This window comes from Cibotium barometz, chromosome 30, assembly GCF_041138505.1.
Source record: "Cibotium barometz isolate CiBa-2024 chromosome 30, ASM4113850v1, whole genome shotgun sequence".
Classification (NCBI taxonomy): Eukaryota; Viridiplantae; Streptophyta; class Polypodiopsida; order Cyatheales; family Cibotiaceae; genus Cibotium; species Cibotium barometz.
In genome coordinates, this window is record NC_141075.1 from 43,739,691 (window position 1) to 43,761,424 (window position 21,734).

Here is a 21,734-nt window from a genome sequence, read left to right on the forward strand (position 1 = left end):
GAGTTCTTTGATGGTTGATGTGTTCTTCAACGTTTAATGCATGAGAGCTCTAAGGCTAGGGAGTTTCGGTGCATGGTCTACTTGGGAGAGGTGGCGAGAGAGCATGAGGGTCAAAGACTACTTGTAGAACACTTGTGACTATGTGCTAGGGTTTTCCTGAGATAGAAAGAAGAGTGCAACGGAATCACACATACAGCACACACATGAGTCCTAAACTACTGCTCTGTATTATGTACAAGAAAGAAGTAATACAACTGAAATTCAAGTGCAAGATGTGGTTGAGAATGAAGATGTCAAATAACAGCCATGTGACCTACTGTACACTCCTGGCTATAGCACTTCGCCTACAGAGAAATAATCTGTGAAGTCCAACACTGAGGAAAGCAGATGAATATGACGATTTGGCTACCCACATATATATATATGCACCAATCCTCCTAGTCGGCTAGTAGTATTGTTGTCGGCCATCTGTACCCAAATGCCACATCATCAGTGCCACATCACTATAGCCACATCATCACTGCCACATGGCAGTGCCATGTGTCACCTGCGTTGTCCGACTCTACACATCGGCTGCTATGTGATGTCGGCTATGCCCTGCATATTTGTAGGTGTGTTGTAGGTGCTATAAACGGGTTACTCAATAGTGCTTACCTCATCCTTCTCCTTAAGGGATTTGGAGAAGTAAACCTAAATTGTTGATGTTTTGACCACCTCGAAAAATTGATTGATGTGGAGAAGGTCCGCCTGAACCCTGCTTGGCCTCCTGCTTTGTGCCCCTCTCTCTCTGCCAATGAGCTGAGCTCTGTCTCTAGCACAGATCCATATAGCTTGGCCAAGGTATGACTGATCATGATGATCCTGTAGTTATTGGGCTCCATAGTGTCCCCAGCTTTGTGTATGGGTGAGATGATGTGTGATGACCAAGTGTGGGGAAAGCCTTTTGCTAGTGCCTTGTTAAACATGTAAGGCACGCGTGCGTGCGCGAGAGAGAGAGAGAAAGAAAGAAAGAAAGTTATATTAACGTCCACGGGAGGCCGAATCCGACCTATGGGACAGATCAGGTACATCCATTTACATTCCACTCTGGGTATCGATGCCAAAGAGGCATAAAACTGAAAAAAAATAACTCAAAATGAACTCTTAAGACTCTTAAGAGTTTAAATTACAATGGGTTCTATTGCATCTAGTTCGAAATTGATGTTCAAAATAAAAATAGCTATATTTCATCCATGGATGGATTTGCTCTTGAGGGGGGTGGGGTACGGAATTCTTTAATGATTGCTTGTCCTCCTCTGTATATTGCCCATTTGCCATTCTTTCTTGCTTCTTTAACTTTATTCAGCTCTGCCGATCTGTTCTTGAGTTGTAGCAGGGTGAGTTCATCAGCTATCCATACCTTTGTCCCTTGGAGAGACCTTGTTTGCTTCATCACTGCTATTTTCTCATTGTTGTCCATATAGGAGACTTTTCCCTGTGTACCCTTTACTATAATAGAGATAGGGTCTCCTAAGTCCACGAAGGGGACTACTTTGCTTAGTTGTGCTGTAAGTACATCTGTATCTAATATGTAGTCTTCTCGAAGCTCTTGAGCTATGTCTGTCCTATCCCAGCCTTGAGGAAGACCACTGACTCTGATTACCTTTTTGTTACTTTCCATTCGTTCCTTTTCTTTGACTGCTGATATGACTTCTTTAACAAAATCTTGTGAGTTAATTGAATTTACCTTTGAAACATGGTTTGTCGTTTCTGTTTGTAGTGTTGTAGGTATGGGTCCTTCTCGTGCTTCCTCTTGCTTCGTCTTCATGGCTTGCACTTGCACTTTCAGTTCGTTGATTTGTTCATCTTTCTTGATAGTCTTGTGTTTCAATGCTGCTAATTCTCCCTGGAGTTTCTTCAGTTCTTGCATGAGGTAGGATTCCCATGGTGTCGGCTTGCTCACGGGTAGAGGAACGGGCGGTAATCGTGAAGCGGTGACTGAGGCAAAAGACTTCTTACTTCCCATATGTTGCTGCTGATAAAGGAGAGGGCTGTTGGTGGAACGAGTCTCTCCTCAAGGGTACCCTCTCCCCTTTGGGGGAGACTCAGAAGATGCGACCTACAAGATGCTCAGCTACAGGTGCAAGGGAGAGTTATGTTGCTGCCTTGGGGGCCTAAGCAAGGGTGGGTGGAGACTGGAAGGGGCGCAAAAACGAAGGGGCGCGAGCAGAGACGGACGGCGAGTAGATACGGAAACCGGGGGGGGGGGGACTGGAAGGGGCGCAGAAACGAAGGGGCGCGAGCAGAGACGGACGACGAGCAGATACGGAAACGGGAGAGGGAGAGGGGGGGAGAGAGAGAGAGAGAGAGAGAGAGAGAGAGAGAGAGAGAGAGAGAGAGAGAGAGAGAGAGAGAGAGAGAGAGAGAGAGAGAGAGAGAGAGAGAGCAGATATGGAAACGGGGGGGGGCGACTGGAAGGGGCGCAGAAACGAAGGGGCGTGAGCAGAGACGGACGGCAAGCAGATACGGAAACGGGAGAGGGAGAGAGAGAGAGAGAGAGTACGTTTAAGTGCTTACCACCTTCTCCCACATGTATATCCTCCACGCCAAACAGGTAAGGTATGCTTGTTTGTCAACTCTGCTTTCCCTATTGGCTCAAGGCTTTAAATTTGTTTTCAAATAGTGTGCTTAGGAAAAAACGTTATCAAATATGAGAATTGCTTGTTTCTTGCTTTCAGACCTTGCTCCTGGTTATGGCGATGGAGTTTGTCAGTCCAGAAGGCCTTCGTTTGGATGGTCGCCGTCCAACTGAGGTTTGTTAACAACGAGTGGCTTTGTTTTGTCATCAAATTTAACTCTATTAAAGCTATTCTTTTTTGCATTTTGAGTACCTTCTAGATTTTCAATCATGTTCACGAGATGTTCTCCATTCTATTGTCATAACCAGCTAATAGTAGTTGATCCTCCATTGCGTTTAGGTTCTATGAGCATGATATTTAAAAGTGGATGCTTCCGCTCTCATGTCTCCATGCGCATCTTATAAAAAATTACGTTCCCTCAGATGGCTCATATAGATTAAATGTATTCTCTTTGATCCACCAACTCTTCTCCTAAGCATACAACACGTGTAGTTGAAAGCTGAAGCTCCATTTTCACATCATTTATTGCCTTTGTAATGAGAAGGGGACATTTTTTAATGTCTTCACCTCTTGTGTGCTACATATTACACATATCTGGAGCTCTCCACACTCCCTTGTGACCTCTTATCTCTATGCCTCATGCAAATTGTAAATGAAAGAAAATCGTAATGTCGAGCTATGTGTGGGTATTGCATCTTGTAAGTACTTCTTGCCACTAGGTGATGCAACAATTGATAAAGGCAAATTGTAAACGAAAGAAAATCCTAATGTCGAGCTATGTGTGGGTGTTGCATCTTGTGAGTACTTCTTGATACTCGGTGATGCAACAATTGATAGAGGCAATATGGTGATAGGTTCCCCCTTCTATGATAGGCTTTCCCTTCTATGTTGCAAGATCACCTCTAGGAACTCTTGTAGAAGTTGATTTTACTCTTTTTAGTTGTTGCTTTTCTACCTATCTTCCAAGATCACCTCTAGGAACTTCTGTGGAAGTTAATTTTGTGTGAGGGTAGATTCAAGTGGGATGGTGGACATCATGACGAGGAGAAGTAGGTGGTTGATTGGTTATTGGTTAAAAAAAGGGAGGCTGAATTTTGTGTGTTTTTTTTTGGGATGGTGTGACGAGGCTTGTTGTACAGGTAGTAGGTGATACAAAACAACACAACAAGCCATACAAGCACCAGCAATATAGGCCATATAGTTCGTATAGCTGTACTACGGATGGCCGTACATTGCATGGACTCACAGAGGTGGCCATTGTGAGATTTATAGTAGTGACCATGTGAACTAGGGACACTGGGGCACTTTTTACCTTCACACTGAAGGGTTTTCTCCCCCGCTTGTGAACACATTCTAGCAGAGCATGTAAAGTGACTTATTAAGTCACTCACTTTCGTACTCTCACCCTTATCTCATTATTGTGTGCATTGTGTTGTTTCAATCTCTCTCCTTCTACGAGTCGATTGTGCTTTGTGTGCTTCATTGCTAACCCTAAACCTAATAGTTGTATAAGAGCATTGGTTGCCACCCTTGGGCACTTGCCTTCGCCTACCATTCTGCCATTTTAGGGTTTCTATCCATTTTAGGGGATGTCACCATTTGGTCGCCCAAGTGGCTCTCCAAGGAAAGGAACACAAGACATGGAAGAAGTTTCCAGGAGGTTGGTTGGTGGTGTTCCACAAGGCCCAAGAGGAATGGCAGTCCTATGAGTTGGGTGCCACTTGGGGTATACCAGGAAAGGCTTTTAGGCAATGGTTCCAAGGGAGGATGATCCTCCAAGGAGTGGAGTGAGAGTGCTAGACACATTACTCAGGAACAGAAGACCAGAGAAAGTGTTAAGGGATAGGGCATGAATGGAAAGCGGATAGGATGGAATAGATGCACGGATCTTCATCAGAGTTGGAGTGGTTTTGGAGATCGGGCCTGGTTTTCAATGAAAAAGGTTGCCAGGAAGGGAAGGAGGACAGGTTGGGACTCTGCGAATAGACAATGGGCTGATGACAGTCATCCAAGAATAGAAGTTGGAATCTCGTCATCAAGTTTAGAAGAGGGGGATGTCATGTGCAAAGACATGTGTAGGCTATTCCCAAGTCTAATCTTGAAGGGAAACTAGGTTAGAACTAGATTTTGGAGCATATATTGCTAATATAGGCAAGAGTACCTTGTGGAGGGGCACAAGAGGTTGTTGGCCAGTGTCTGAAGGAGATCTGTCGGCTGCAGCATGTGTGGAATATTTGTCCAGGATTTGGCTGACAAGTCCATAAGGTATTCAAGGCACTATATAAGGCATGGTTGCTCATTGGTTTAGGCATTGAGTCCCTTCCTTGGGATTGGGTCCTAGAATAGGCATTAGATTAGGGTTTCTACCTTTTCATGAAGGCAGCCCAAGATTGTACATCCTTTTTGTACCATATGAATATGTTGAAACTCAGCTCTCTCTCTCTCCTCTCCTTCTCTCTTGCTTGCGTTTTGCATCAGGTTACTCCAAGATGGTGTTTAGGGCTGAAAGAAGACTCCTAGAGCTTCCGCATGAGAGAGAAAGAAAGAAAGAAAGAAAGAAAGATTTTATTAACGTCTTCCAAAAGACCGAACTCGGCCTATGAGACAAATCGGAGTACCTGTATGGGGTATCCTCTGTCATCCCAACAAAATGAAAAAGTACTGAATAAAAAAGCTGAATCTGGGTGTGCAGGGGATGGAGCTCTACTACTAGGAGAATGCGAAGCTATATGCATGGAGTATACAATCATGATATGCAACCTAGCTAGCTCCATCCTGTACCATACTGGGGGTATAAAATGGTATACATCAGTGAAGGGGGTGTCCACAGCTCCCTGAAGAACATGCCTGGCTGTGCTCTGAAGCGAGCCAGTCGCTCCGCACCCTCTCTGTGAAACTGAGCTCTGATCTCTGTCATCTCTCTCTGGTATAGGCGTGGTGTCCGAAAGCCAGGTGTCCTCTGTCTCCTGCGGGCTCTAAGTGTCTCTGCTCTCTGGAGAGTAATTCCCTGCCGTGTAGGGGCTGGGAGGGGTATGGATCTCTGAAAAAATGTAGTAATCTGTGTCTGTCGCCCCCCCTCTGGAGCTGTCTGAGCCTGTAATAATGTCTCTCTGTGGCGCTGTATGTCTAGAATGTATCTCCCCAATATGCGCTGGTCTGCTGCCTCAAAGATCTGGCGTAGGGAATGTGGCTCTCTGAATAAAATGGGATATCTCTCTCTGATGGCTGTATATGCTCTGCATCTGCATACATAATGCTCCTCACTCTCCACCTCCTCTCTGCACAATCTGCATACCCTCTCCTCTCGGGGGATCCGTGCTGCTCTGCCAGTCTCAATCTCCAATCGGTGTGATGAAACTCTGAGCTGACCAATAGCCACTCGGGAGCCGTGTGGTAAAAAGCCCTCCATGTATCTAGGCCTCTCTATAAATCCATCATCAGTGATACTCATGAAGTGATCTCTATACAACTGTGAATCATCATGGAGAGAGAGAGAGAGAGAGAGAGAGAGAGAGAGAGAGAGAGAGAGATATTAACGTCTACGAGAGGCCAAAGTCGGCCTATGAGACAAAAAATAATACAACTGTGTTCTTCCGGTCATCGGAAGAAAAGAAACAAAAGAAAAAGTGTGCATGTGTTTGGATACAACTGTGAATCATCATGGAGAGAGAGAGAGAGAGAGAGAGAGAGAGAGAGAGAGAGAGAGAGAGAGAGAGAGAGAGATATTAACGTCTACGAGAGGCCAAAGTCGGCCTATGAGACAAAAAATAATACAACTGTGTTCTTCCGGTCATCGGAAGAAAAGAAACAAAAGAAAAAGTGTGCATGTGTCTGGATACAACTGTGAATCATCATGGAGAGAGAGAGAGAGAGAGAGAGAGAGAGAGAGAGAGAGAGAGAGAGAGAGAGATATTAACGTCTACGAGAGGCCAAAGTCAGCCTATGAGACAAAAAATAATACAACTGTGTTCTTCCGGTCATCGGAAGAAAAGAAACAAAAGAAAAAGTGTGCATGTGTCTGGATACAACTGTGAATCATCATGGATCGGTGGAGCCCATATACAAACAATATAAGGGGGGTGGGGATGTGGATGGAGTGCTAAGGCAAGATGCATCTCTATATGCTGAGGGGGTAGTACAAGCATGCTATGCAGATCTATGTCTAACTCCATCCAGTGCCATAAGAGGGATATAAGATATCATACATCGCCGATGCTGAGGCTGTGAATGGCATGAACATGTACCCTGAGTCTGAATGAAAGTGAGCTAGCCTCTCCTGTGTCTCCATCTGGTGTCTCATTCGGATAGCTGCTATCTCTCGGTGACGGAGTCGGGGTGCTCTATGTCCAGTCTGTCTAGGTCTCCTCCTGGCTCTCAATTCCTCTGCTCTCTGTGCGGTCACCCCACGTGGTACATCAGCTGGCACAGGCATAGCTCTCTGGAAGAAATCTGTGAGCTGGGACTGTCTCCCACCCCTAGTGGGAGCGGGTGTCTGGAGGAGTCTCTCTCTCGAACTATGAAGCTCTAGTAGTAGTCTGCCAAGCTGTCGCTGGTCCGAGGCCTCCATCAACTGATGTAGTGAAGAGTGCTCCTCAAACAATCCTGCATATCTATCTCTGACCCCCTGGTGGGCTCTACATCTACATACAAAGTGATCCTCAGTCTCCACCTCACGGCACAATCTGCATATCCGCTCAGCTCTAGGAACCTGTGCCGCTCTCCCAGCCTCTATCTCTAGCTGATGTGATGAGACTCGTAGCTGTCCAATAGCAACACGAGAGCTATGTGGCATGTATACATCCATGTACCGCGGTCGATGTATAAACCCATCCCCTGAGATGCTCATAAAGTGGTCTTTGTAATATAGCATCTTCGGTGGTAGTGGGCTCTCTGGTGTGCTGTCCATGTCTCCTGTATGTAGTGCTGCCATATGTCCTGTCTCATCACTCTGTTCCTCTCATTGAGAGAGAGGTAACCCCGTGGAGCAGACTGATCATACTGAAAAGGTGGCACCGCTCAATGTCTATACCATGATGTGAGAACCACTGTAGCATCTGTGCATACCAAGATCCAGTGTGTCCAGCCTCGGCCAGCTGTCTGGATGCCTCAAAAGCTCGGCGGGATAATCTCTCCATGGGCATCTCCCTCATCCTGTATATAAAGGAGATCGTTTGGAACAATGCCTCCACTGCCATAGGTGGTGTAGCAAACTCAGCTCGAACAATGTCGTGCGGGACGGATGGTTTGCTGCGTATCATCCTCGAGAGCATCAAGATTTGTGGTCTCTCTAGCTGTACCCATGTGGAGGCTGCAAGCCCTGGTGCCCAAACCGCTACTGCATACATCAAGGCTGGTGTCACTAATGTATCAAAGAGCCACCCCTTCGTGCGGGGTTCCTGAAAATGTGCCTGATGACATTGACGCTCAAGGCCAGCAAGAGCTGCATACCCTCGGGTCACTCTGTCTCGGACTGCCTGAGCCATGGAGAAGCGTCCAGCTGAGCTAGTAAATGTGATGCCAAGGTAAACATAAGAGCTCACCACCTCGACCCGCCCTCCTGCTAATGTGAGAGTAGTGTGGCTCCTGACTGCGGGTGAAGTGTGGAAGATCATAACCTTGGTTTTCCCAAGGTTCACTGTGAGCCCCTGCTGTGCGCAGAAGTCATCAAGAGCCACAAGGTGTCTTTGAAGCCCAACCTGCGTGTCGGATACCAAGACGATGTCATCAGCATAAAGCATAACATGGACAGTAATACCTGATAGCTCAACCCCAGAGCCTCCTCCCTGTGTGATGTAATCGACCACCTCATCAATATAGAGCCCAAAGAGCGTGGGGGAGAGCGGGCACCCCTGCTTCACACCAATGGTGCTAGCAACTGTGTCGGACAAGCCTCCTGGGCATCGGACTCTCCCAAAGACCTGCTCATATAGCCTGTATATGCCCCACATCATGTCTGAAGGTATGCCTAGTGTCTGTAGTCGCCTAAAGAGGCGCTCTCTGGGCACAGTATCAAATGCCTTGCGGAAATCCACAAAGCAACAATAGAGCCGTTGCCTCTGTACCTTGGCCTGATCAATCAGGCACCTCAATGTAAAAATGTGGTCGATGGTCGAGAAGGCTCGACGGAAGCCTGCTTGGCCTGCTGCTCTCAATCCCCCAACCTCTGCATGAGTGCTCAGCTCTGCCTCCAAAACTGCCCCGTATAGTTTGGCCAATATATGGCCAATCATGATGGTCCTGTAGTTCCCGGGGTCTAGTACATCTCCCGCTTTATGGATCGGCACAATAGTGTGCATCGTCCACTCAGTCGGAAACCCCTCTGACAGAGCTCTGTTGAAGAGATGAGCAAGAAATGGTGCCAATGTATCAATAGCATAGATGAGATGCTCTCCCTGTAATCCTGTATGATCTGTCGCCCGTCCATGTTGGAGTCGGCATATGGCCCTCCTAACCATAGGTGGGGTGAAGAAGGTGGAGACTGTGGGGCATGGCTCTGTGGGCTGTGGTATAGGGGGCTGTGCAGGCACATCATAAAGTCTCTCTGCATATGTCTGCCAAGTCTGAGGATCGGCAATAGGTGTGGGAGGACGGGGCTCTCTGAGTCTCCTCCAAGCAGCAGCAGCATCTCTGCTCATGAGCATGTGATAAGTGTCCCAGTACTGAGCCTCCTCATAAGCTCGCCGCTTACGGCGGGTGAGAGTGTGCATCCTCCTGCCTGCCTGCCTACCTCCGGGTGATCTCCCCGCGAGCCCTCTGCACTCGGAGACTGCGGTAAAGGTTTCTGCATTCATCATCATACCATTGGGTCTGGGGCATGCTCCCAAAAGAAGCTCACACTTAACTAGGTTGTGTGAGAATACTCATCAAGAAAAGGTTTTACCTCTAAAACAAAGGTCCAAAAGGGGTCCAAGTAATATGTGCCATTTGTCCCTACTATAAATATGGCTGAAAGTGACCAAGTTTTAAAAACTATCAATCTAAGGCCTAGTGTGCCTAGCACTTATAAAGCCTAACTCCTACATACATGTCTACTACAAAATGTATATATATTTGTCACGTGCATCCCGCACGTGGATGCCACGTAGACATATATGAACAGGAAGGTGCAGGACTTGGAGTGAAAACTAGTCCCATGTGAGCCGAGTCCGGGACGAGTCAGCCAGGGTTCCACTCTACGCGTCCGAGGTCAGTTGTGCATTGTCCTGCACATGAAGCAATGCCAATCCGTATTGTGAGTCTCCCTGTGGAATGCAGATGATCTGTGTATCTGGTTTGCAACTAGATGTCAGACGTCTTTAGATAGCTCTCCACCAATCTTTTCAACGTGTAACATGCAGCGGAATTATGTGTACATGTAGAATCCTGTCGCACAGAGTCTCACACCGCCTTCTTTATCCTGAGTTTCATGAGTCTTTAGGAGTCCACTTTATCACTTCACACTTCAAGAGACGAGAGAGAGATATATGGAGCTTTGTACTACTAATTCCACCCAGTGGAGATGGTGGGGTGTAGTACATCATACATGGGGCATGGGGCGAGGAGGACTCACACATCTGTTGTGGCTTGGTGTAGCCTTTGGACTCTCTCCTCCATAGCGTTGCGGTATCATGCCTGGATCTGGGCAAACTGGGCTTGATGTAGTGGTGGTGGTCTGCGTCCGGGTAGTCGCGGTCTCCTAGCAGCTCTGATCTCCGAGGCTCTCTGTAGTGTGTCGGGAGGTAGATGATACAGGGGGAGGGGCATGTGGCTCGCTGATAGGCTTGAAGAAGCTGGTGATCTGTGGCTAGGATCTCTGGCTCTGCACCTAGAGAAGCCTCCCTCTATGTTGGTGTAGCTCAAGGAGGAAAAGGCCTAGGCATCTTTGATCAGGATACTTCATCACCCCGCTAAGTGGGCCAAAACCCTCTCTGAGCAAGCAGTGGTATCTCTCTCTGATCTCATAATATACAGGGCATCTGCATATGTAATGCTCCTCTGACTCTACCTCTTTATGAAATAATCTGCATACTGTGTCCTCTCTAGGGGTCCGTGGTGCTCCCCCTGCCTCAATCTCCAGAGTGTGAGAGGAAACTGTGATCTGACCAATAGTCACCCTCATAGCGTGAGACATGTGTACATCCATGTAGCCTGGGCATCTGACAATAATGTTAGAGAGGACAGAGTATGGCATAATCTGCATACTCTGTCCTCTGTAGGGGTCCGTGGTGCTCCCCCTGCCTCAATCTCCAGAGTGTGAGAGGAAACTCTGATCTGACCAATAGTCACCCTCATAGCGTGAGACGTGTGTACATCCATGTAGCATGGGCATCTGACAATAAAGAGAGAGAGAGAGAGAGAGGGGTGTGAAGTGTGTTAAGTTTGCCTCAGTATTTAAGACATGGTTTAGAAATAACTGACTTCAAAGGAGGGGGTTGGATTGTTTGTTTACTTTTTTTGATGTTCTGGATCTTATTCACAGATGCGACAGCTGCTTGCCAAATTGGGTGTGGTAGACAAAGCAGACGGGTGCGCTCTTCTTTGTGTGCTCTTTCTCTGTTTACTTTGTGTGCATGAATGATCTTGTGAATCTGTATGCCATTGAGTTGTACTAGAGGTTTATCCTGTGTTGATTTTAACATCTGTTTGAAGGAAAAGAGTAACCACATTTACTACTTAGAGTTTCTGCAATGCTTGCATGATTTCCAATCTTGTGCTCAGCTCTTTACATTAGAAGCTGTGAATAAACCCTATTGAAGAGTTGATGACCGTTGTTGACAACGAATCTGCGGTACTTTGTTTTTAGAACATGGGACAGATATAACAAAAGGTGGGGGGATTGAGCTAACGAACAAGAACATTCTTACTAATAAAAGGCTTAACATCGAATCTAATAGAAAACATTAATTGTTAAAAAACAACGTATAGATAAGAGAAGTTACAAATGACACAAGAGCCATGTCTACGTGGCATCCCGCACGTGGATGCCACGTAGACAAGCCAAGTCCCAAGTCCCTCCATCCCCCCTCCCCCAAGTAGACAAGCCAAGTCCCAAATCCCCCCATCCCCCCATCCCCCCTCCCCCAACCCATCCCATGTGCCTTTCCCTTTCTTTCAGTCAATTATTGAAGAGTGAAGCTCAAAAATAATTCAGGATATGAACTCCCTAGTGTAACTCTTACAAGCCTTGTTTGGACATTGCTGTGCCTTTGTTAAAAAGATCACACCCCTCAACCCATATATCTAAGGTATGTTTAAGGGAAACTGCTCTTGCTGACCAATTGTGCCTTCACATGTCCATTTTGACACACGTTGTCTATCTTTGATGCTTTCATGTTCTGATTTGGGAGGTGGCGGCATCCACATAAAAAGCCCATTTGTCTTGATTATTTGCTTCTTGCATTTGAGTGTGTGTATACCACATATCATATATAACTTAAAGCTCATGTGCTTTTTGACATATATTCATCTTCTGCCTGATGGTTTTGTCGAACCTAGCATCAAAATAGGAAGCAAGTAGTGGGAATTTGTGGAGTGTTGAGGGACTTGTTGACAAGACTGCATTGCTTCTATATGCTATCATTTGTAACAACGATTTTTACAAGCTCAAGCTTGTTAGTGTGATCAAGGAATTATTCATGCATTAGAAATTTAGATATAACGAGAACAATTTACTATTAATCTTTGACAGTTGTCCATTTGAAGTAATAAGAAGTGAATTTGACAATAGGTCTGCCATGTTTGAGATGGGCAATACGAAAGTGATAGCAGCAGTTTATGGACCTCATGAGGTATGATTTACTGTGTTTTGCTGAATGACATTTTTGCATTTATGGCCATGGATGAATGGTTATATTGAGTTGATACCCATGGTCGTCTTCTTTTTGTTTATTAAGCTTTTGCTCACATACCTTTAAAATCTGAAACAAGAAAGAAATGATTGCTTATATTGTTTGCACTAGCATTGTGCAAAGACTTGTGAGAATGAGTTTACAACTTTCACACACAATGGGGGGTTTCTCCCTTTAAAGCCCGCATGTCTGTAAGGCACAGTTACAGTATCACATTTTCTGTTTGCTCATGTTGTACATAGGCTAGACGGGAACACAAATGCAAGAGTAGACAACTTAAATTCGAAAGAATTGATTTTAAGACCCCAATTCCAACCCTATAGGTTTTTAATTGTAATAGGTACAAATTCGGAGTCAGCAGCTTCATGATCAAGCTTTGGTATTGCATCTTTTTCAAAATCTCCTTCTCATTGGTTTCTTTTATCAAAGGTTTAATTGTCTTTTCATGAAGAACTCATTGATTGATTCCTGAATCATGTACAGGTGAGATGTGAATATAGCATGGCAAACTTCAGCACAGGTGACCGTAGAAGGAAGCAAAAAGGTGACAGGTACTGCAGCAAGTCATGTGTGCAGGACTTCTTTCTTGCTTAAGCATACTGGAAATAGCTTTTGGAAGATGTTCAGCAACAGAGGAACTTACCAATGTTTGTGAAGTTCTAATTGACTGTATGTCTTGTAGACGCTCAGTAGAGATCTCACTCGTAATACGGCAAAGTATGGAGGCTGCTATCCTGACAAATCTCATGCCTCGTACTCAGGTAAACTTCTCTTTCACCGATGCATAGTAATCAACAAAACACATTTACATTTGATTAATATCTTGTTTGTTGAAAGAAGAAAAACCTGATGTTGTTTTTTGGGTCTAATACAGATAGATATTTTTGTGCACGTACTTCAAGCCGATGGAGGTAACATGTTTCTTACTCTTCAAAAGATATTATGCCAGAATTATGTTTTCTGCTTGGGTTACATGTGTCTAATTGATTACCATTATCTATATTCTGGCCAAAGCTTTGCTGTCAATATTTGAACGTTAATAAAATAGGCACTATGTTCAACTTTGATTCGGAGAGCTGTGGAGAGTGTTGAGAGGGGGTGACAGCAGCTGGGATGGGTCCAAGGCTGAAGCTTAAATATATTCCAGATGGCATCTTGGAAAGGCCATCAAGATGAGATTTTCTTGTATGTTTTCGGTTAGGGTATACCATCTCTGTGCCTTGATATTCCTGAGGCCTTTCTTATGTTCACAGTAAATTTTTTTGGTGATTCATATAGTTAGCAGAGAAGGAATTTCAAAACCAGATTGGCTGGTTTTGGAATGCTCCTGTGTTCAAAGGCCATGCATTGAAAAGTTATTTGCTTAGCCCATTGAAAGCTTTCTAATGGTCAGAGACATGTGGCCGGAGTTGGAGGATGGCAAAAAAGGAGGAAATTGTTCCTAGTGTTGGCAAGGTTAGGGACATTTCTGGGGACATTTCTGAGGAGCTAGATAGGTCAAGGAGTGGATTCAGTTGCTTGCTAGTCAACTGTCCCACTGTGGGATTTGAAAGTTGAGTTCTGAATCCCTGGGCAGGGTGCATGCTTCCGATGCAACTATGAGTCTGCCTGCATTCCAAACAAAACTCCAGTACTAAAAATATTAAGGGCATTGGTGGTTTAAGCAGGGGGATAAGCTTCCTGTAACTACACCAGCTAGGTGTGGACATCCTTGGGCATTGTCTTGTGAACAATACACACGTCACACGTAATATGTAAAAGCCGCATTGCACACAACAACTGAATGGTACATCATTGCACAAGATAATTTGCAAAAGAGACAAGCACTGCACAGTACACCAGTGGGGCCGTGAATGGTCTGACCCCTCCCCCCCCTCTTCAATACTGAAGCATATTGTTGGAATATTTAAATTTGTACAAAGTTCCAAGGGCTTGCCAGCCAGATAATGCAATGCAGTGCAAGTATGAAGACAAGTTACCCAAACAAAACTATGTCGGAGTAGTTTGTCGATGCCGGACTCGTCGAATGAGTCTAAATAGCCTAGCCACCAGTCTCATACACCTGGAGGGAAGTGAACGCGAAACTGTTGTTTCAAGACCATGCACAAACATGCGCTCTTGTACTAGAGCCTGGTTCATACGATGGCAGAGACCGTGGCTCAAGCTTCCTTGGTACGAGTACACAAATAGGTACAAGTATGTGAACAGGTACGAGTACATGATGTACTGGTATGCGGTGTCAATAGCAGGTACTCAACCAGGTAAATTTGGTGCCGGTTCAGAGCAGGTACATTTGGTACTATAGATATTCAGCAGGTACTTGCAGGTACGGTTAGGGTTTCAGCCTGTACTTGCAGGTACAGTTAGGGTTTTGCATGTACTCATAGATACAGTAGGTGGCTACAGCTGGTACACAGTCAAGGTACAGCAGTTACAGTAGGAGGCTAAGTCAAGGTACAGCAGGTACAGTAGGAGGCTATAGCAGGTACAGCCGGTACATAGTCAGGTAAAGCAGGTACTGTAGGCAGCTACAGCAGGTACAACAGGTACACTGTACGGCAAACATAGAGAAGCACACTGGAGCTAGTTGACTTGCCGATAGAGAGGTTAGGAATCATGCACCAACTACCAAATGAGAGAGAGGATGAGAGAGCAATTGTGGGAGAGGTTGGAGGAAGAGATGGGAAGGGGTCCATTCACCTTGTGCCATGTGGCGTAGCCCACCAACTTTTAATGTTGGGCACCTCCTTTTAGAGCCCACACAGTAATGTGCATTTACATGGTCAAATGGGTACCCAAAGATTACAAGGGTTCCTTGGGCCCTGGGCACTGACCCGGGCCGGTGCCCAATTTTAATGAATATGAACTACTAAGGTTATAAAGTCTTATAGAAATAAACAAAGGTTTAAATGAATACTTACCACCTGTTCACATGCCATAAACCATGTCAGAATACAGGGCATTCACACAGCTCATGGGTGGGTGTACCTTGCCTGTGAATTGGACACGTCATAGTAGGCACTCGCACGAAAACAAGTCACGCGAAATCAGTTTCAAGCAGGGTGTGGGAGTTGGGAAAAGTCCATTGTGTTGTAGGCTAAAATGATCTCAGACAGATGATATGGTCGGTTGGTTATTTTAGACCAAGTTGTGGATTGGCCGACATGGCCAACCCCATCCATTTTGACCTTTGGTACTACATATAGACTAGTTTAGTAGCCTATTAAAATACATAAAATATCTAGCATATGACATTGGGGAAAAAGGAAATTATGATTCTAAGGCCCTAGGGCAATTCTATACCATATAATATGGTCCATTATTCAGCTTCACAAATCTATTGCGTGCGTATGCATTATGCAATGGATATATATCTCTTGTTCGTGGAACCTATAAATAGCATGTCTTCCCAAGCACGGAACTGGCTTAGTGGGAAGCCTAAAACGGGATCCCTGACAGTGGGTTCCACGTCCTGCAAAGATCTAATCCTTAGTGTGTAGGATGGGTGGCAATATCACCTTGCCATAACAATCTCAAACGGGGTCTTTCCCATGGAGGCATGCACTATGTTGTTATATGCAAACTCTACTGGTGGTAGATACTTCTCCCAAGCTGTTTTTTGATCTGCAGCATAGTATTTGAGGGGATCTAACACAGCTGAATTTGCAGCCTCACTTTGCCCTTTTGCTTGGGGATGAAAAGCCTGTCAAAATATGCAGCGGAGATGATAACCAAATCTGAGACCACAAGAGCAAGTAAGAGTGCAGAAAATAGACAGCACAAGAGAAGGAGAGTGTCAAATCCCCACGGATCTCCTCGTGATCGTTCTCGGTATGAGACTCGAAACCTGCAAACAAACAAACAAGCAAACAAACAAGGGGGGGTGCAGGCCTGACTCACCTCCCAATTATGACAACCGTGGGCAAGCCCATAGTCTCGGCTGTCCCCACCGAGCCACGAGCTGAGCTAACTAGGTTGATGTACCGACCAATCTCCTCCTCGCGACGTCCAATACCGCCACGAAGTTGCCCTCGCGGGCCTCAAGACTGCTGCCGGCCTCGGCTGCATAAAGCAGGTGCACGTCTACACTAGATCCAGGCTCCAAGACCATAGAGCTCTCACAAACTCGCGAGACTCTCTATAATACAATAACTAACCTTGGCCACCCTTTTATAGGCTCTTGGCCGGTCATCGGGCGTCCACACTTGGACGCCCGCCCGTCCATACTTGGGTGCCCGCCCGTTAGTATTTCCCTAACTCAGCTCGTCAATCAGCCTGCCTAGTTCCAAGCTTCCCCAAGCCTCGAAACTAGTCTTGCGTGCGTGTAGCACACGGGAGATACACATTGTGCACATGACATACTCCCCTTCCTCTAAGAGCTCACTCCTGAGCTCACTAAAAAGCCAGGGTAATCTCTCTGAAGAGTAGTCAATGTCTCCCATGTAGCATCCTCCTCAACACAATCCTTCCACTTGATCTTGTATTCCATGATAAGCGTGTTACACAATCTTCGTTCACGAAATCCAAGAATCTTTTCAGGTTCGTGCGGAACAAATGTCATGTCCTCATCTATAATTTCTTGAGGAGTAACTAACTGATCTGCTCCACCCAGTACTTCCTTAAGTCTACTGACATGAAATACAGGGTGAACTTTCACATGAGAAGGCAAATCCAATTCATATGCAACTGAACCAATCCGTTGTGTAACACGAAATGGTCCACAGTATCTAGGGGATAATGTCGGAGATCTACCTGTCCGTAAAGTCTCGGAATCTTTCGGAACTCGCAAATACACCATCGTTCCTTCAAAGAACTCTCTGGGTGAACGATGTCTATTAGAATAAAACCTGTCTCGGTCTTGAGCACTTCTAATAGATTCCTTTGCAACTTGTAACATTTCCTGCATATCTTGCACAAAATTACGTGCTGCATCATGCTGAAGTCCTGAGAATTCTACTGTAACAGGTGATCTAGGTTGAAAACCATACATAAGCATGAAAGGACTAAAACCTGTACTCGTATGCTTAGTACTGTTATATGCAAATTCTAACATAGGAAGATAATCCTCCCATGAACTCTGTCTTTTGGATACATATGCTCGAAGCATATCCTCCAAAATCTGAGTCACTCTTTTTGTCTGGCCATCAGATTGAGGATGATCTTAGGAACTCAAATTCAAAGTTGTTTCCAACTTCTCAAAAACAAGTTTCCAAAAATCACTCGTAAACTTAGAGTCCCTATGACCATGACCTCGCAGCACCTCACTTATGAGGTCTACCTCCAGAAGTTTCGTGACTTGCATGGATCCCACTACTCTTTTGGGATTTTTCGTAGCTGGTTTACCCGACTTGTACCGATTACAGGAGGTTAAAAATAACAAATGTAAAACTTTGGACAAGGCCATTCATTCAGCTCGTATCTATGATGATACAATGGTCTCTTCCAAGTCGAAATCCGTTACCAAGCAGGGGAACAAGCATAAAAGAAAGTTCTCTGCACCTATGGCTAACACGACAGAAGGAAAGTCTTCGGACCAACCTTCGAAGGGTTCTAGCTCGACACCAACGAAGAAGAAACGACTCCTTAGGGCTTTAAAGCTCAAGAAGGAAGGACGTTGTTTTATCTGCGAAGAAAAAGGACACATGCGTAATGAGTGCCCAAAGCAAAAGGGTACCAAGACCAACGCAGGATCCAAGCCAAAGGCAGCTAACCAGTTGTCTTTGACAGGTACGTCAATTACTGTACTTTCTCGCCCTAGTACTTGTTCTGATTGTCTGTTCAATTCTAAAGTATTTGGCTTGCATGATCTTCTCCGAGTTTATGGAGAAGTGAATGGCCATAAAATTCACATTCTGGCAGTTCACACGACTTTGTTAACTACAAACTTGTGCAGAAATTGAGTCTTGATACGACACTCAGCGACCATACCTATGAGGTATGCCTACCTGTGGGAAGGCAAGTTTGGGATCGCAAGGTGGAGATGCTTCCAATCCAGATTCAGGACTACAAAGACACTCTGGAATGCTATGTTATGCATCTAGAAAATGTAGACTTATTATTAGGGATTGAGTGGTTTAAGACTCTTCAAGTCCAGATAGATTGGTCTAGTCATATTTTTTCTTTTCAGCAAAGGGACACCAAGTATAGTATTTTAGGTGATTGTATTCATCCCTCTCAAGGACCTCTTGTAAATACAATTGATTTTGGTGGTTTACTGTTCTGTAATGACAAAATTTGTGTACCACAGATCCGGACATTAGGTCCAAGATTCTTAAGGAGTGTCACGACGCCCCTTCTGCTGGACACCCTGGGGTACACAGGACACTATCGTTAGTGAAACACACTTTTTATTGGCCAAAGATGAAAGGTTATGTAGAAGATTATGTTCTCAAGTATCAAATTTGTCAAGCAAATAAAGCTGAACACTCTAGACAGGCTGGGTTGTTGCATCCTTTGCAAATCCTAGGTAATAAATGGGAAAGTATTTCCATGGATTTTATTACCGGATTGCCAAGAACACATCAAGGCCACGATTCTATTTGGGTTGTGGTAGATTGCTTGACAAAAATGGCTAGATTTTTACCGACCCGGAAGACTATTACAGCTACGCAATTAGCACGGCAGTTTATCGAGCAATTGTTTAGACTGTACGGGTTACCGCCTCTTCTTCTCTACCTACCGACTTGCTCGTTCACGAGGTATGCTCTGATACCACTGTCAAATCCCCATGGATCTCCTCGTGATCGTTCTCGGTATGAGACTCGAAAGCAAACAAACAAGGGGGGGTGCAGACCTGACTCACCTCCCAACCATGACAGCCGTGGGCAAGCCCACAGTCTCGGCTGTCCCCACCGAGCCACGAGCTGAGCTAACTAGGTTGACGTACCGACCAATCTCCTCCTCGCGACGTCCCATACCGCCGCGAAGTTGCCCTCGCGGGCCTCGAGACTGCTGTCGGCCTCGGCTGCATAAAGCAGGTGCACGTCTGCACTAGATCCAGGCTCCAAGACCATAGAGCTCTCACAAACTCGCGAGACTCTCTATAATACAATAACTAACCTTGGCCACCCTTTTATAGGCTCTTGGCCGGTCATCGGGCATCCACACTTGGGCGCCCGCCCGTCCATACTTGGGTGCCCGCCCGTTAGTATTTCCCTAACTCAGCTCGTCAATCAGCCTGCCTAGTTTCAAGCTTCCCCAAGCCTCGAAACTAGTCTTGCGTGCGTGTAGCACACGGTAGATACACACTGTGCACATGAGAGAGAGAGAGAGGCGTGTAACTCTTCTCTATACACAAGATCCCGAAATGAAAACAAGATACAATGGTGTGGGGGCCATGGGGCCATTTTATATGGCCCCATACATGCAGTCGGCTTGTTGAAAAGGCAGCCGACTGGGCCTACATGTCCACGACCAGCTTCATCCACCAGTCGGCCAGCTGTACACAGTTGGCCAGCATGCATGAGAGGTCGGGGACCAGAAGGGGAAGTCGGCCAGCATCCAGAACCTCCTGACCAACAGTCGGCCAGTATCTGGATCAGCCAGGGTGCAGAAAACTGCCTCCCACACCTGGTAAAAATAGGAAAAAATGGGGAAAAAATACGGGGAGTGAGGAAAAAAGAGAAAACACCTACAAAGGGCGGGCACACCCACAACAGAAGCCCCGATAAAGACAGGAGATGACTTCCAACACCCCCTCTCAGCTCCTTGTTGTGAAATCAACCCTAGGGAGCTCGAATGCCGCCTGAGCGTAGCTTGAGGTATAGACTTCGTGAAGAGGTCTGCCGCATTGTCCTCCATCCAACAATAAAGTAACAAGATGTCACCAGCCAAGATCTTCTCATGTACAAAGTGATACTGTATCTCTATGTGCTTGGTCCGGGCATGGAAGACCGGGTTCCGAGCAATAGCTATACAACTCTGGTTATCACACTGGATGACTGTGGTCTCCTTCTGCGGAAACCCAATCTCGCCTAGTTGCCTCCGCAACCACACAACCTCGCAAGCAGCACCATAAGCAGCCCGGTACTCTGCCTCTGTCGAAGATAGGGCAATAGTTGGCTGCCTCTTACTGCTCTAAGAAACTGCTCCTGAGCCGAGGGTAAAACTGTAACTTGAAGTAGATCTCCTCGTGTCTGGATCTCCTCCCTAATCTAAGTCACTCCAACCTTGGAGTCTGACTCCATCCCCTCCTGTGTAAAAGAGTCCTAGATCCTTCGTACTCTGTAGATACCGCAAGATCCGCAATCCTGCGTCCTCATGAGACTTCAATTAGATCATGGCATCCTTGCTCCACCCCCTTGGAACCGTTTTCCCGAGAGCATTCCTTATGCCTCGTGTCATGTGCACAGTGTGTATCTACTGTGTGCTACACGCACACAAGACTAGCTTCGAGGTTTGGGAAAGCTTGGAGCTAGGCAGGTTGATTGGCGAGCTGGGCTAGGGATAGACTAACAGGCGGGCACCCAAGTATGGACAGGTGAGCGCCCAAGTGTGGACGCCCGATGACCGGCCAAGAGCCGATAAAAGGGTGGCCAAGGTTAGTCAATAGTTCATAGAGTCTCGCTTGTCTTTGTGAGAGCTCTATGGTCAGGAGCCTGGATCTAGTGCAGACGTGCACCTGCTTTATGTAGCCAAGGCCGGCAGCAGTCTCGAGGCCCGCGAGGATAGCTTCGTGGCGGTATGGGACGTTACGAGGTAGAGATTGGTCGGCACGTCCATCTAGTTAGCTCAGCTTGTGGCTCGGTGGGGACAGCCAAGACTTGTGGGCTTGCCCACGGCTGTCAAGGTTGGGAGGTGAGTGAGGCCTGCACCTCCTTCACGTTTGCTTGGTTTGTTTTGCAGGTTTCGAGCCTTGTATCAGGAGCGTTCTACAAGGTGATCGTGCGTGGATTTGACAGTGGTATCAGAGCAAGCCTCGAGAACGAGCAAGTCGGTAGGTAGAGAGAAAGAGGTCAAAGAAAAGGTACAAGTTCGAGAAGATTGCTGTTTTTCTGTGTATACTGCTGTTTTCTCAAATTCAGCATGATTGCTTTTGCATCGTAGGAACCCGTGATGAAGGTTTTGGTCTTGTATGGGTTGGTTTGCTTTGCAAGAAGAAGGGCTGTGTTTTCTCACTAAGAGAAAGAGAGAGAAGAAGTGAAAAGTCTTTCGCCTATAAATCTGTGAGAGAGAGAGAAGTAGCGAAGGCTATTCGTGACTAAGTGGCTGTAGCTGTGTGACGCCTGAAGGCTGTGCAGCCCACATGTGCGAAGACGCCACCCGCAAGAACACTGCACCAGTTCGCAGG

The 21,734-nt window shown here is 46.1% G+C and overlaps 1 protein-coding gene across 5 annotated transcripts in view; it reads left to right on the plus strand.

Moving 5' to 3' along the window:
- The window catches only part of RRP41 (3'-5'-exoribonuclease family protein), an 81,384-nt gene that overhangs the window by 3,028 nt on the left and 56,622 nt on the right, over positions 1–21,734 (plus strand). For 4 of the 5 annotated variants that reach the window (XM_086824286.1, XM_086824287.1, XM_086824289.1 and 1 more), the window contains exons 3-9: positions 2,718–2,792; positions 11,077–11,123; positions 12,325–12,385; positions 12,786–12,824; positions 12,929–12,996; positions 13,128–13,206; positions 13,320–13,356. In XM_086824286.1, coding sequence (XP_086680412.1) covers positions 2,733–2,792; positions 11,077–11,123; positions 12,325–12,385; positions 12,786–12,824; positions 12,929–12,996; positions 13,128–13,206; positions 13,320–13,356 — 391 coding nt within the window. In that variant the 5' untranslated portion in view covers positions 2,718–2,732. The remainder of the gene's footprint in view (positions 1–2,717; positions 2,793–11,076; positions 11,124–12,324; positions 12,386–12,785; positions 12,825–12,928; positions 12,997–13,127; positions 13,207–13,319; positions 13,357–21,734) is intronic. The other variant, XM_086824288.1, reaches the window with a different exon arrangement.